Here is a 15,888-nt window from a genome sequence, read left to right on the forward strand (position 1 = left end):
GCTGGTTTGCAGATCGTCCCCATTTTAGAAATGGCGAGTCTTAACATCGCGTCTCAATCCTCCCCTTCCTCCTCCCTCCCTCCCTCCCCCCGTCTAGCTGCTGCCGCTGCAGCAGCAAGCAACAGCAACAGCGCAAGGGATTCGTACTGCAGGGTGGTGGTGCTGCAAGAAGAAGAGACGAGAAGAGAGGAAAATAAAGAAAGAGGAGGATACGATTGGAATGCGTTAGGAGTTGGTCGCTTTTGCCTGCAGCTGCAGGCTGCAGGTTGCAGCACGCGCGGTATAATTTCAAGTAGTTATAATCTTGAAGATCGGAAACATAGCTATGAGAACGGGAAGTTAGATGCTAGAAAAGAGAGCCCTGCCGAGTTTCACGGTGTGATGTAGGTACGTGGAGAACGAGATACCACCACCACCATCACCACCACCGCCACCACCACCTTTGCGTAGAAGAGAACTATAATACCGGAGAGTTGAACACACGGACGGAAGGACGGAGAGGCGCATGAAGAGGTGTGGCCGATCATCGACTTATTCGTGTCGTCGTCGTGTTCCTCCTCTTCGTCGTCGTTGTCGTCGTTGTGAATTTGTTGTCACGTGACCGCAACGCGCGCGTCTATAACACCGCCGTGAGAGTTCTCTCCCCCTCTCCCCCCCTCTCTCCCTCTCTCTCTCCCTCTCTCTCTTTTTCTCTCTTTTTCTTTCGCTCTATGTAATACGGGTCAGTTTGTCTCCGGCACCTAACGCAATAGTTAAACATTGCTGAATAACGCCCCCCCGCGGATTACCAAGTACGAAGGAAACACGCGCCCGAAGTTTTTTTTATTTTTTTTTTATTTTTCTTCAACGTCGTCATTTTCCATTGGCAAAAAAAAAAAAAAACAAACGATACGAAATTACGGATAGTCGTGAGGGAATTTATCTTATTTCGTTACGCGCACTTCTTATTTATTGTTCTTTTAATTTTGCCACGATAAACAAATACCAGCGATAGCGATTGGCTGCGATGAGTTTGTGGAAAATAAATTGGAGAGAAAAATCACGCGAAAAATGAAATTCGATATATATAGAACGACGTACACACGGATACCTATGTACAATAAGTTTCTTCTTTCCTTTACTCGCTCAGCTAGCGGTGGCGAACAAGGTCACGCCTCACGCGGAGGTTCACCCGCAATCGATAAAGGCGTCTGATCGAAGGGGAATCCCCCGTGTGTTTAACTGCAGCGCCACTTATTATTAATCTGTAATATTGTAATATATTACCGCCAGCCATCAGCTGTTCATCGTCATTTCGATATCCCGTAACGCACGAATACCGAATGGGGGGGGGGGGGGGGGGGGGTAGACGGCGGATTGGGGAAACGAGGGTGAAATTTTTCGAATCCTTCGAACGGGACGATTCGTTCGCCGCGTATCGCCCACGCGACACGACGACGAATGCCAGCGGGGTAAAATTTGGAATAAATGGGAAATTATTGAATAAAATTTGTCGGAGCAGAGGTCAGCGTCAGCGAAGAGAGGGCTGAATTGTCTCCCGGTATACCCGGGAAAACCTGTATATTATCAATTCTATTGCGCGTATATAACTACGTGTATGTACAATAACGTACGTGTGTGCATATACATACGTACGTTATTGTACATACTGCCGCACAGTGCAACCCCCCAACCACCAGTTTTGTCCGGGATTATATAGAACTATCCGGAGTCCCTGCGATGGCGTCGCCTCCGTGTATTGTACGTACCGACTACGCTACTCTCCCCCCCCCTCTCTCTCTCTCTCTCTCTCTCTTTCTCTCTCTCCTTCGTCTCTTCGGCACCACGACGACGATCACGATGTAGATATCGAGTGGAACACCAAGTTGAGTTGAGTCGAGCCGAGTCGACGGCCAACTCGAGTCAAAAGCTTGCTTGCGGGAATCCGGTAATGCACCACGTGGATCGTACAGCTCCGCGTATCGACCTTACCTCCTTCAAGTACCCCGGCGAAATATATACGCAATGCCCTCTCTACCCTCCCTTTCTTCCTTTTCTTCTTACTCTCCTGCTCTCCTCTCTTTGCATAAATATATTTATCCCTCTCGCGGTCCCCTCTCGCTTTTTCTAATATCGAGCATGGCTGTACGGGGTTCGAAAATATATATACACGCGCTCAACCTGCAGCTGGGCTACCTGCGAATCCGTAAGGATAATACGCGCGTACTAGTCTCCCCCGGGTCGTTCGTACGCCTTATTATTTCCATTCGCGATGTACATTTCGCAACGACTTTCGCACGTAAACACACATACGTATATCTACGTGCACCGTGCGGCGCCTCGTAATCGATTACGTATACCCTTCCGCAACGAGCGACAGACGTTCGATGACGCCTTTTATTCCCTATTCTCCCTTTTCGAAAAAGCTACAGGGTTCAAGATCACCCCGTGCTACGGCGGGAGTTGATGAAAAAAAATGTGACTCCCGCACAACGAACGGTTGAAAAATTTCGATGTTTTAAACCGGCGCGTGTACACGTAGATTGTTTTATCGAAACGGCAGCGGGCAGCGAGAGCATCGACTAATAAGAGGGGCGTTCGACCTGTTGTCTCTCTATACGTACGTCCGTATTCTACGACTATTTATACACCGCTTCGTCGTCGTCGTCGTCGTCGTCGTCGTCGGGTTCTCTCGCGGTAGTAGCGGGTGATACGATCGGTTGTCGTCCTCTCGTTCAACTATACAGCGCCCGCCTGCTCGCGACTGCCCCCTGCCCGCCCGTTTGCCCGCCTGCCTGGAAAATCAGCCACCAGAAGTTATACCGCGAGATCCGAAGCGGCACCGCGCCATTATATTATGCATACCACCATTATAATACCTCGCATACCCCGCCACCGATGATATGTCCCACGTTCCATAACGATAATGTGCACACAATTTAACGTTAATACAGATCCCCGCGATTCGCGTTCTGTACGTTCATCTCTTTCTCTCTCTCTCTCCTTCAAAGTTCTACTTACCCCTGTGCATACGCCGCACGGGGTGTCGATATTTCTATATTCCTGCCTTTCTCGCAGGAAGGGGGGGAGGGGGGGGGTGTGATCGATTCGCCCTATAAAATGGGTTACGCAATTATCGAATTTTCTCAAATTTCATTTCCCTTCCCCCCCTCGCCCCGGTTTTCTTCTTCGCACGTTATTTACCCGGGTGATCGCGATGCACGCGTTCACGGACGGCATGTGCGTTACGTGGAACGTCGTGGGGGTGTATACACCCGCGCGATATTTGCGCTGTACCGTAGAGAGAGAGAGAGAGCGGTACGGAGGCAGCGGATCGACGGACCGACGCGATGGACGGACGACGAACGAGCCTTGGCGAGTTGGTGCATATCCCCCTCTCCCCCTCATTCCTCTGCCCAACTCTGCTCACCATCCATTCCCCCCCTTTCAACCACCCCGAAGCCCTCTTGTGTATTGATCCTTCGATAGTAAGTATGTACCGCCGCGCCGGCTGTGTAGAAGGCTTATGCTTGCCGCGGCACTGTGATCTCCGAGGCTCCTACGCCGCGCTCTCTTCTCTCCCTTCTCTCCCTTTTCTCTCCTCTCCTCTCCTCTCCTCTCCTCTCTCACCTCCGCGCGAAAGAGAACCGACCCGCCGACCCTGCCCACGTATGGGTGCACGTACACGTGCCCCGATACACTCGCTCTCTTTATACGTGCTGCAGGGATATTATATCGCGGTAGCGGCTCGTCCTCGTAGCCGACGACGACGAAGTCGGGAATCCGGAGTCGTTCTATATAGTTCCATATGCGGAGGGGTGCGTAGGTGTTGGGCGACGGCGACGGGCTGTAGCTGCGGGAATACACCGAGAGGGGGGCGGTGGGGGGCGGGGCGGGGGGAGGGGGGGGGAGGGAGGACAGGGGTTGGCGAAGAGGAGGCACCGGTGTGTTGGCTTCGAAAGCTTTTCGCGGAGCAGTCCTCGCTCGGTCGGATCGCGTGCGCGACCTCGCGCCCCGCCACTTGTTGTTGATCAGTCAGTGCGCGCGGTCTTCCGCGTACGCGCTTTACGTCCGCAAGAAAATCTACGCGATATCGTACTACCTCGATACCGAATTGTTGATTGCTGGTTTTTGTTTTTTTTTTCTTTTTTCTTTCTTTTTCCCACCCTTTATTCGTTTTGCCGTATTCAATTTTTAAATCGTACACTTTATGCGAGGTTCGGATTTTTTCTCCCATTTCGTATGAATGGTCTTCCGATCGAAATAACGATAACGATGGCGATACGAGTAAGTCTGTTGACCGCGCGCCCGAAATTGTGTCCATCGTAACAATGTCGACTCGATTATCGTTTTCGTACGCATAATGTGCGCATCACGCGTACGTGATACGTAGAGCTAATTATCGTTCCGCGTTGAATCGGGAGATTTTTTATTTTCGTTAGCATTGACGTACGTATTGTTCCGTAAAGGAGAAGATATCGAAATAGAGAAAGGGGATAAGGGAAGGAGAGACAGAGAGCGAGAGAGAGAGGAACAAGAGAGCGTGTATACCTCTCTCTGGTCGATGGCGATGGCTGTGTGTCGTCTGCCTGCGGTGACGTCACAGCCTCTGCAGGTATAATACGTATACACGTATGGGTTATGTATATTCTACTGTTCCGTGCGTGCATATTAAAAAACACGGAGAGAGAATTGCGGATGTAGTAAAATTGAAAGAAATATTACGTGCGGTGTATTACAAAAAAATGCAATCAGAGTCGAAGCCACGCAGTGAAAACCGTTGCAGATAATTCTACGATTTTTCATGGTCTGCACAGAACGCAGTTGTGACGCAATTGAAATTATTTCGCTTCGGAAAAATCGGTAATTTCGAGTCGATTGTCAGAGACCGATGACGAAGGGAAAATACTGGAGATCGCGGATCTCGATTTTACCGACACGTCGCAACGTGATGCAGAATCGAAACACGCCGGAGAGAAGAAGAGTTCGGAAAATTTAACCCCGACCTCGAGCAACGTATCTCGTTAGACGAATGATTTTTTTTTCTTCGCCCCCCCCGCCCCCCCCTTTGATTTTTCTTCGCACAGAGTTTTCGATCCGATAGTTTCATGCATTGTTTTTAAACGTGATATACAATTATGTGCCATGATATGTGACCGGTGGTTGTGGACTCGATTGAATCTCTGCAGGGGAAAAGAGAAACGTAGAGAAATGTTGACGACCTGCTTAGACGCGTATGACGTTTCAGGGTGGTCCGAACAACAACGCGCCTGCTAAAAATGCTGTTAACAGCACGCAATCATCGTCCGCGGTTGCGAATCCTGGCAGGTGCGGACAGCCCACTGCCCTGGGAATAGATTGGACACGACGCGACAATGCCCCTGCTCGTGACCACAGGAACTCGTCCTCTTCCACGAGTCAAGTCCAGGGTCAGCTTTCTCAGGTACACACACCTTTGTAGACACCTTATTTCTCATTAATTTTCCCCCTTTTCCCTCCATGCGACCAACCGATCTCTACCCAATTGTCATCGTCCTCCTCATCGTCGTCATCGTCTAATGCGCAGGAAAAAAGCCTTGATAAGTTTTATCTTCCGATGTAAGGGAGACTGAAAAAAGTTTCCGCTCTTTCCGATCGCTGTGTAGTATCGTGCGATTGAATGAATTCATTAGACGGGAATGATAATTCAATCATTAAAATGTCCTATATGGAAGAACCCTGAGGTTGAAATAATTTCCAAGATGCATTTTAAATCAGCGTTAAACGTTCGAGCCCTTGACCCACTACGGTATACTCTTCGTCGGCGTATAATATGGCGTGGCATTGCAAATTTCCTTTCACCATTGGTTTTAACACTATTTTTTTTTTTTTTTTGTGCATATCATCGTAAAATCGCAAAGTAAATTGTAGTGTCGCGATGACGCAAATGATGCGAATTTTCGTAGCCGTTTGAAGGGATCGATATTCGCCCAGTAATTTGGTACACCTGTGTTATAGGTTGCTTGTGGCGGTCTCCTTCTCTCACGCGTGGTTGAATTTTCCGTATGCGCGTCAGCGGCTCGTAGCTTATGGTGTTTGTTGTTCGTTGATAGAGTTGGGTCGGCCGTTGGGTGCGCGAGGCGACGATCGCAAAGGGGGTGAAAAATTGAACGGAATACGAAGGAATCGGCGGTGGCTGAGATCACCCGCTTATTGGGATTACGGGTTTTGGCGGGGTAAACGAATATCCGCGAAATACTTGGGCCTCGGAACGAGCGAAGAACGGAGGAACACGGGATGTGTACTCGCGTTTAACGAGAGAACGCGCGAACCGTGGAAACAATAAACTCGGAGGGAGGATTCGAAGGGGAAGAGAGAACGAACGAGAGACGTGAGATAACCGGCGACCAGCTGCGAGCGAACGAGCGAACGAAATGTCCCGTGAAAAGACGACGGCGTACCTAAAGAGTACGGAGAACCGACTAACTGGTGGGAATCCAAAGGCGATGATCGTCGCCGTGGCGCTCGCGCGACTTCAACCGTACCGAACCTGAGCCGCGATATCAACTCGCACGTATCTCACAACCAAAACTCAACGCAGAAACGTGAACGGAGGAGCGAGTGGAGCGTCTGAAAAGCCAGAGCAGGGGCAGCGGCAGCGGCAGCGGCTCGGTGTGTTCGTTGTTTAAGCCGGGCCGGGGGAGGGTGACGTTGGTGGCCGGTTGCTCTGGCGGTCTCCCTCTCTCGCCTACCCCGCGGCATGGCTCTCGCTCCCTCTGTTTTTCCGACACTGACACACGTTCAGAGAAGGCCGCAGCACTCCGCCACATTGATTTTACCGGTCTCACTTACACGCGTGTCCGAGCCGTTCACCGAAGGAATGTCTCATACGGCTGTCTCTCTTCCTCTCTTCCCTCCCTCCCTCCCTCCCCAGTCCCTAGCATCCCCCTCTCGTTTCGTTCGTTCGTTCGTTCTGTTGTGATCGGGGGCGCGCGGGGCGGCGGTAGCGCCGGGGAGGTGGAGGTTGCACCTTTTGCCGCATCTCGGATTCTCGCGTTGCTCATTTGCCGTACGTAGGAGAAACTCCGTTGCCTAGTAGTATGCGAGCGCACGGTGGTTGGACAGTTACGTTTCGATTAGGCGTTTTAGCTGTCGTCGTGTTGTTTTTTATTATTTATATTTTTAATCGTCGGTTGTCGTACTATGACCGTATCGGTGACGGCCGCGGTATTATTTTTATCATTATCATTTGTACTTGGAATGTCGTGGCCATTGATGACCTCGAACGAGACGACGACGACGACGACGACGACGACGACAAACGAGAACGGGAACGCAACGAACGTTACGAATCACACGGACGTCACGACGACGACACTCGACGTCGTTTATTCTGCATTTGCTGTTATTTCTCCTGCTCCTGGCGTTGCCGTTGCCGCTGCCGCTGCTGCTCGTTCGGCGGAAGATCGAGATTATTGAACAATTCGCGACACCGCTACCGTTGTCGCCGTCGTTCTAGGAGTCGCGTTGAGTTTGTGAAGTAGAGGAGAGACTCTACGCTTGCATCGGTCTTGCCCGACTTGCCTCGGTTCGCGCTTTGCCCTACCTTGCCTCGCTTTGCCTTGCCTCGCGCCTCGTACCGTCTCGTCTTGTCTCGTCTCCTCTCGCCGTGCCTCGCGACGACGGAACGTTATGGCCGCGACTACGCCTGGCTTCCGGGGTTAAACTCGGCACCCCACATGCCCCTATTTCATCTGGGTTCGTATATATGTAGACTATATCCTCCCCTGTACACACGGACGATCCGAATATCGGCGATCACGTGTTACGCACCTTCCAAAATACATAACTAGGTACTCCCGTTTATCTAAAGTCACGGAACGTACGAACAACCCCGCAAACAAGAAAAAACTGATAGGAACGCATCGGCGTACCGCAGATTGCACCGATCGCACCGCTGTACGAACGTGCAGTTTCATTCAAATATCCGTGTGCACATGACGTGTGAGTTTTCGATATTTTATTCTTCCGCCGACAGGAGAAATACAATGTCTCTGCGATCGACACCTTTCATATTTGCGATACTTATGCCACCCACCCCACTCCACATTTTATATCTGACCGCATCTCTCGCTCTCTAACGTTCATTAACCGTAGAGTATCGCAACGTCGAAACTAAACGTCATTGTTGAATGACGTAGCAACAGATAGACGGGATCCCGGCTTCTCGCCGCTCGGTTATCGTGCCCGTTAATCTAGGCAACGGAACGAACTCGCACTTGTGTTCGGCATACTTACCAATCAACGAACAACCAACGCATCATATGTACGACTCGACTACACGAGTATTTGGATTCCGGATTTAGATTTTGATCATGATTCAAAAGTCTGACTTTTTTATTCCGATGTACCAAGTATATCGACACGTACTATATAAGTAGATAGATGAATACCTATATACAATGATACATACATAGTCATAGAGAGGTGAGTTTCCGAGTATATACATAGTAAGTAAAACTGCCCCGTTCGCGCGGTGCGCGCCGCACCGTAGCCCACGATTCTACGAGGCTCTTTACCCCCCTACACTTCGTCTCGCCGCATCACAGAGAACCGAACCAAACCCGCGTTTCTCTCTCCCTCAAAGTTCTCTTGCTCTCTCTCCCCCCGGTCTCCGCTCGACTTGCCCCCTCTTACCCCCCTCTTGCCCTTCTGGCTGTCCCCCTCTGACTAGGGTCCTCCATTTTGTCGTGATTCCTCTAGCACTAAACATATATTGCATATTTTGTTCAATCTGCAATACAGACGGGTGTGTTTTTTATTTTTTAACACTGGTGCCAATGGTTGACATACTGACTAGTCGCTCAAACAGCAAACGTGATTATGGGGCTCTGTCGTAGACCGTCCTGGAAGGTGCTCTCACTTGCTATATCTATACGTGTACATACATTTAAACGTGCACACACACAATTATCCATTATTTTCCTACATCTATCTCCATTCCCTTAACATTCTTAAGTCTGTTTCTTCATCCACCATCTGTATGACCGCATATCTCAATATCTGTTACTCAGTCCCTGGATACGACATTGAGATTCGCCATAATTTACTCACTCCTATTATAATACGTTTTTATTTCTGCATTTTATAGATGTCTGCTGGATCACAAATTCAGATGGCACCCCAATCAACTGTAAACTCTGGTCAGTCGGTACATAGTCAAGACTCGAATATGAGCACCGGTAAGTACATAATATTCGAAGATTTTGATTGTAGAGTAACCTAAGATGGGAGACTCACTTTTTCTTATTATCGACAGGCTCGTCGCATAGTGACAAGGAGGTGGACCCAAACACGCCTGAGAAGGTGCCGAGGACTCCTTCGGAAAGGAAAAGAAAGCGCAAGGTAGATGACGGGGTCGGGGGGGTGCCAGGGGGACCTGTGGGGGGCAAGGGGGCTCGATCGGCCGCTGCCATGGAAAACAAGAAGATCAACGAGTACTTTGTCAAGCACCATCCAGGCAATAGCCCCATTCGATTAGCTGGAGCTAAGAGCCCCTCCCCCCAACAAGGATACCCCATGGTTAGTTCATAGATATCATATCATTCCTTATCTTAATAATATTTGTAGCATAGCTGCTTGCCATTATCACAAAGTGTAAGAAATAAGGAATCGTGTTTGCTTTGATGGTATCACAGCGTTTGCCTAGCAATGTATCTTCAGCTTGGGCAATCGATCCATGAAATGAGCTGTATCACTTCCATAAATTTTCAAGCTCTAGATGGATTCATCTAAACATGGCGTAGAACCTTTTTTTTTCATTATAATTACACGGCAAACTGTAAATTACAAAGTGAAGAAAGTAGCCGATGATGTTTCGTTTCTACAAAGTGAATGTTGAATTATCCTGGCATGATACGTAATGATTTTTAGTTCCCTTTCCTATGCTTCCGTTTTATATTTACATACATTCATTTAGTCTCGAGATCATAAGCTGCCGAAAGCCAAATGATTGCGCGGCTAATACTTTGACCTGATTGTTATTCAGTACCCACCATCGCCACAGCAATTGTTGTCACCACAAGTAACGACACCAAATTCTTCGGTGGCGGAATTTTCTTCGTTGATGCAGCCACCGCGACCCCATCCACAGCCTCCACCTCCCCCTCCACCGGCCTCTACACAGCCTGCGAGCTCGATGGTCAGCAAGCAGGTGCAGGTAAGGCCTACCAACCTCCCTAGGACAAGCCAGGTCAGGCAAGCGAAGACTAACACCCCAAATGTAAGCACCAATCGGTTGTTTCTGCAAACGTTTGACAAGAATCGCCTGACATTTCAAATTGCTCTAGTTTTTTGCATAAGTTACATCAAAGTCGTCGGGGTAGTAAAAGATCCAGTGGAAGGTCCATTGTTGGGGCAAGAAAATGTTTTCACTTTTCTTCAGTTTGAAGTTTTAGTTAATCATTTTAACTTTCAGGTGGCTACATGCTTGTCATCACAATTGAGTAATACTGTTCACTTTAAAATTGTAATTGGACTTTCTTGTCAGGTGTCTGCAGAGACCTGAGCTAGCTTACCGCTGGCTAACAGTAACGTTGTTGTAATTTGTCATTGTAGTAGTGAAGCTACCTTGCGATGACACTGTTTAAACCAATTTAAATGATTTGGAATTGACGTTTCATTCTGATAGAAACAGGTAAAGGTGATAAAAAATTTCGATTTCTTCTCGTTTACGTGGCATACATTTTTGGTGTTTTCTTTGCTGCCCGTGATTGATTCTCAACATTTTCGGCATTACTGCTTCACTAGTTTGCCAACCACACTTGGGATTACCAAGCAAGAAATACAATATAAATCACAGGAACAGCGAAAAGTGAAAGTGTGATTCTTGGATTTGCGGAAAATTAATCTTAGGCAGGGTTGTCATTTGATATAATTGGTTCAAAGTGCAACAAGGTAGCTCTGCTATTTATAAAACTATGCTGACAAATGTATCTAACGTTACATTGGTTAAAGGTCTTGGAACTAAGTGCTCTTTGTGATATTTTCAGACGGAGCTTACTTGCCAGAGGATACAAGAATTTGAAACACAAGCCTCTTCAGATTTGGAACTACGTAATAATAAAATTGACGAATTGAACCGAGTAAGTGGACGTTTTTCTAGCCAACAAAGCAATAACCAGCTCTCAGGTGTAAGCAACCAATAATATTTTGATATAATTCAATAATATTTGCTCAGTATTTAAATGATATGACAAATTTTCTTCAAACTATTCGTAATGTCGAATTACGAGAGAAATCACTTTCTATGTTAATTCAATTAAAGACGATACATTTTGGTCAATGCCAACATTAGCTATTTATATTATTAACTTTTCAGACAACAGAGGAGCTTAGGCATCAAATGGCTAATCAGCAAAAGGTGATCGAGCAGCACAAATCACATATAAATAAGTGTATAGACGTTGTAAAGAAGTTATTAAAAGAAAAATCAAACATAGAAAAAAAGGAAGCTAGACAAAAGTGCATGCAAAATAGACTGAGGCTGGGTCAGTTTGTGACTCAGAGGGTAGGAGCTACTTTTCAAGAAAATTGGACCGACGGATACGCGTTCCAAGAATTGGCGCGGCGGCAGGAAGAAATAACGACGGAACGAGAAGAAATTGATAGACAGAAAAAATTACTTCTCAAAAAAAGGCCGTCTAATAGTGAGACGGGTCGAAAACGTAGCCAACCTCAACCGTCATTGCATAATGGTACCGAAGCTACTTTTCTCAAACCTGACGCAGTTCCGGGTTCTTATACATGGCAGGAATACTACGAAGCTGATGAAATACTAAAGGTAAAGATCAATTTACTACCACGCACTCCACTTCACTTCACTTTCATTGAACCTCATCTAATCGATTTTTTAAAGTTGAGACAAAGCGCGTTGAAGAAAGAAGATGCAGATCTGCAACTTGAAATGGAAAAACTTGAGAGGGAACGCAACTTACACATTAGAGAACTGAAACGTATACACAACGAGGACCAATCACGCTTCAACTCTCATCCTGTGCTCAACGAGCGATACCTTTTACTCATGCTCTTAGGAAAGGGAGGTTTCAGCGAAGTGCATAAGGCAAGTCTACTATCGAGCCTCTAACAAACAATTTGTTCCATTCTATTGCAGCTCGCTGGATTTTCTACTTCTTAACTTATACAATTCTCAAATTCTTGTTTACAGGCATTTGATCTAAAAGAACAACGCTATGTAGCCTGCAAGGTACATCAACTTAATAAAGACTGGAAAGAAGATAAAAAAGCCAATTATATCAAGTGAGTAATTCGCCAGTATGTTCATTGGGAAACATGTTTAGATACAGAGTTAGAAGCTATGAACTTTGGAAAAAATTTGGATAAACTCAATCTTGTTATGTCAAAATATTTTTTACAGGCACGCACTACGGGAATATAATATTCACAAGTCGCTAGATCATCCCAGAGTTGTAAAACTATACGATGTCTTTGAAATTGACGCTAATTCGTTCTGTACAGTTTTGGAGTATTGCGATGGTCACGATTTAGATTTCTACCTCAAACAGGTGGGTATCTATAATGGTCTAGAAAATTAATTGAAACTCAATGTCTTCGATGTCCCTTACCTATGGGTTTTAATACTACAAACATTTTTTCATCAGCATAAAACTATACCGGAGAGGGAAGCGAGATCAATCGTGATGCAGGTCGTATCTGCTCTCAAGTATCTTAACGAAATAAAACCACCCGTCATTCACTACGATTTGAAACCAGGTGAGGACTGGACTCGAACTAATAACAATTCACACCTCATACATCTACCCATCGTGTTTTTGAGGACTCTAATTCCGAATAATCACTGGACTGATAACGTACACTTTGCCATGTCCACACTTTTTAGCCGTTCATTATTCTCACACTCAACATACCGATGCTATAAATATCAATTATTGATTTTTTTGTAGGTAATATTTTGTTAACCGAAGGAAATGTCTGTGGTGAAATTAAAATCACAGATTTTGGATTAAGTAAAGTTATGGACGAAGAAAATTACAATCCAGATCATGGAATGGATCTAACTTCACAAGGAGCTGGTACCTACTGGTATGCGGTCATTGATATTTTAATGTAGCAGAAACACTCAAAGAGAGTTCAACTTCATCATGCTAAGTATAATGAATACTTTTCAGGTACCTCCCACCGGAGTGTTTCGTTGTTGGGAAAAATCCACCAAAAATATCATCGAAGGTTGATGTCTGGAGTGTTGGCGTTATATTCTATCAATGTCTCTATGGCAAAAAGGTGAACAAATCCGTACTGCACTCCAAGAATTGAATTTTCCCTTTTCCCATTTGCACTTCACCACTGATGGATCTTTGAAACAAGATCAATAGCCCAACCATATTTTTTATTTTATTTGTTTTTCTTCACAGCCATTTGGTCATAATCAGTCGCAGGCAACAATCTTAGAGGAAAATACAATACTAAAGGCAACAGAGGTTCAGTTCGCCAACAAACCAACAGTGAGCAACGAAGCTAAGGTAACTAATTATCCCAACTCAATTCTGTGATTCGTTTCGACTCATTTGGCTTTGAATCATCCATAGTTCCCGAATCTTTTATGTTTACACTGATATTTTTTTTATAACTGTTACAGAGCTTTATTCGAAGCTGTTTAGCGTATAGGAAAGAGGAGCGTATAGACGTGCTGACGTTGGCCCGACACGAATACCTACAGCCTCCGGTGCCAAAGCATAACCGTCAGGCTAACAGCCAGCAGCAGCAGCAACAACAGCAGCAACAAATCCAGCAGCAGCAACAGCAAACGTCGTTTACCACTGGAATGTTCAGTGGTATGAATGCGTCTAGCAGTTCGTAGTGGGAATAGACTTGAAACGATACCTCGGGTATAATCAATACATGCCAAATCCTAAATGACGAACTGCACGAGACCGCTTCACCTGGATACGATAGCGTCGTTCCCTGTAAAGGTAAATTGTGTAAATATTGAGAAACTGCTGTACCGTTTTAGCAACCTACCTGGATGAAGAAGAATCTAGGAGGAAGTAGTTGCCAAAATATCGTGCTGCGGTCGTTGCGAGTCTAGGAGCTTGAATCTATTTACAACCGAGCCATGCTACTTTATTCATCATGACGACACGTGTTCGTAAATATTCAATTGTATTATTGTTCCTTGTAATCGATGAACAGCGGGCTGACTGAAATAGTGTTAAAAGAAGAAAAAAGCAGAGGAAAATGAAAAATAATGAAAGAAGAGGAATGAAAATGATAAAAGAGAAACAGATAAATATGTGATAAGTCATTGTGAATTAAAAAGTGTAGTTGACTAAAAAATAATAATAATAATGATAATTCAAAGGAGAAAATCCAGTGGAAGTGCTACTCGGTGAAGAAAATACAGAGAGACGCGTGAAGCTTTTTGGGGGTAAAAGACAAGAAAAAAATTAATAATGGTTAAAAATAATACAGAGTACCGAAGGAGCAAAGACTCTGCCTAATGGAACGGTTCCTCTCTTCTGACTTTATGTATGCGTGAATGTGTGACGAAAGATTGTTAGCTAAGAGTGCGTGTATATATTTATACTATATATATATTTATATATATATGCTAATAAATATAATATGCATATATATATGGTGTAAAAAAACAAAAGAAAAAAAAGGACGGACAGCATCGACAACTGTGGTGGCTCTATCCTCGCATGACCGCCGTGCAGTCAAGTATTCCATGAATATTTGACCGCACTTCATGTTACTTTATTCAAATATTAATATTATTACTTATATCATGAATAATAACGATTAACACACACGTGGAGAGTTGGTTGGTTGTGTTCCTATTCTGGAGAAACGATGGGGCTCTTAGCTACAGGATTAGCTCGGGTTGAAAGAAGATACAATTGATTTCATGCTCCCAATGTGAAAAAGAAACAAATAACAACCCCGACAACCATTATCCCTTTCCTTGCGTTGAAGCGTGAGAAAGTCAAGCATCTCTCATATCTGCCGCATCTTTTTCCTTGGATGAATTCACCTCGCCTCATGTCACTTCACTTCAATCAAACTCAAACCAACTTGACTCAACTCAACTCACCTCACCCCCCACCTGCCGTCTCTACCCAAATCTACCGAAGACGATGAGGGAGGGATTCCTTCACTCGCTTCGTTATAGTCATTTTCGTGCTGAACAGATTCATATAATCGGGCGTTTAAATTTTAAAGTAAGCATCGTAATTATATACCAACCCAATCATTATAGTTTCTTTACTTATAATTTGTTTTATATATGTACGTTATATATAGATAATTATGAAATAGGAGACTAAGTTATTTTATCAAGTGCCCTTGCTTTGTATTATAGTCGCGTCTGTCGACAAATCGCAGCTTTTGGGAGTACTAGAGAGAAGAAGATGAAGAAGTTGTTAAAATGTTGTAAACTTGTTGGTAAGATGTAGGCACAGCGGCGATGTCTCGCTACCAACATGATTGTCAAAGTGTGGTCAGAGGAGAATACATTACAAGTCTGAACAGTGTCTACTATATCCACTTCAGTTATACTCGAGAAGCCAAGCCCGTCCCTGTTTCCCATCTACCGATCCATTTCAGTCACCGATAAAGGAAGGCTTGTAAGTAGGACGAATTTTTATTATCCTAGATAGCATTTAAATTATTGTTGGCCTAAGCCTTCCATTTGTTGGGTCTTTCTTTTTTTTTCCTTCAAATTTTTTTCAAAGAGACAGAGGGAAGTGGTAGGAACCCTGTTGAATATAACACATGCCAATAAAAGGATATTTGACGTATCGAGGCGGGTACCACTATCAGAGACAAGTGATCTACTTCTGAAAAATATAAATTGAAGCTCAATTATTTACCAGAATTATAGCTCAGTAA

At 45.3% G+C, this 15,888-nt stretch overlaps 1 protein-coding gene and 1 long non-coding RNA gene across 12 annotated transcripts in view; one reads left to right on the top strand and one right to left on the bottom strand.

The window, feature by feature from the left end:
• The window catches only part of LOC125500331, an 8,429-nt gene extending 4,606 nt beyond the window's left edge, over positions 1 to 3,823 (bottom strand). Inside the window, exon 1 of the long non-coding RNA XR_007277644.1 lies at positions 1,091 to 3,823. This is a non-coding gene — a long non-coding RNA (uncharacterized LOC125500331). The remainder of the gene's footprint in view (positions 1 to 1,090) is intronic.
• Positions 1 to 15,530, top strand: part of LOC105686338 (serine/threonine-protein kinase tousled-like 2) — a 25,254-nt gene extending 9,724 nt beyond the window's left edge. For 2 of the 11 annotated variants that reach the window (XM_048652829.1, XM_012401028.3), the window contains 14 exons: positions 5,228 to 5,422; positions 9,110 to 9,200; positions 9,278 to 9,540; positions 10,007 to 10,240; positions 11,010 to 11,102; positions 11,339 to 11,800; positions 11,876 to 12,079; positions 12,185 to 12,276; positions 12,395 to 12,542; positions 12,639 to 12,750; positions 12,942 to 13,080; positions 13,167 to 13,278; positions 13,410 to 13,517; positions 13,634 to 15,530. In XM_048652829.1, the coding sequence (XP_048508786.1) occupies positions 5,228 to 5,422; positions 9,110 to 9,200; positions 9,278 to 9,540; positions 10,007 to 10,240; positions 11,010 to 11,102; positions 11,339 to 11,800; positions 11,876 to 12,079; positions 12,185 to 12,276; positions 12,395 to 12,542; positions 12,639 to 12,750; positions 12,942 to 13,080; positions 13,167 to 13,278; positions 13,410 to 13,517; positions 13,634 to 13,855 (2,475 nt within the window). In that variant the 3' untranslated portion in view covers positions 13,856 to 15,530. Of the gene's footprint in view, positions 1 to 3,974; positions 4,595 to 5,227; positions 5,423 to 6,964; positions 7,717 to 8,167; positions 8,446 to 8,656; positions 8,872 to 9,109; positions 9,201 to 9,277; positions 9,541 to 10,006; positions 10,241 to 11,009; positions 11,151 to 11,338; positions 11,801 to 11,875; positions 12,080 to 12,184; positions 12,277 to 12,394; positions 12,543 to 12,638; positions 12,751 to 12,941; positions 13,081 to 13,166; positions 13,279 to 13,409; positions 13,518 to 13,633 lie in introns of those variants that run through there. The other 9 variants (XM_048652830.1, XM_048652831.1, XM_048652832.1 and 6 more) reach the window with 9 other exon arrangements.
• Positions 15,531 to 15,888: the final 358 nt, after the last annotated feature.

The sequence above is a fragment of the Athalia rosae genome, chromosome 3, assembly GCF_917208135.1.
Source record: "Athalia rosae chromosome 3, iyAthRosa1.1, whole genome shotgun sequence".
In the NCBI taxonomy this organism is placed as follows: domain Eukaryota; kingdom Metazoa; phylum Arthropoda; class Insecta; order Hymenoptera; family Athaliidae; genus Athalia; species Athalia rosae.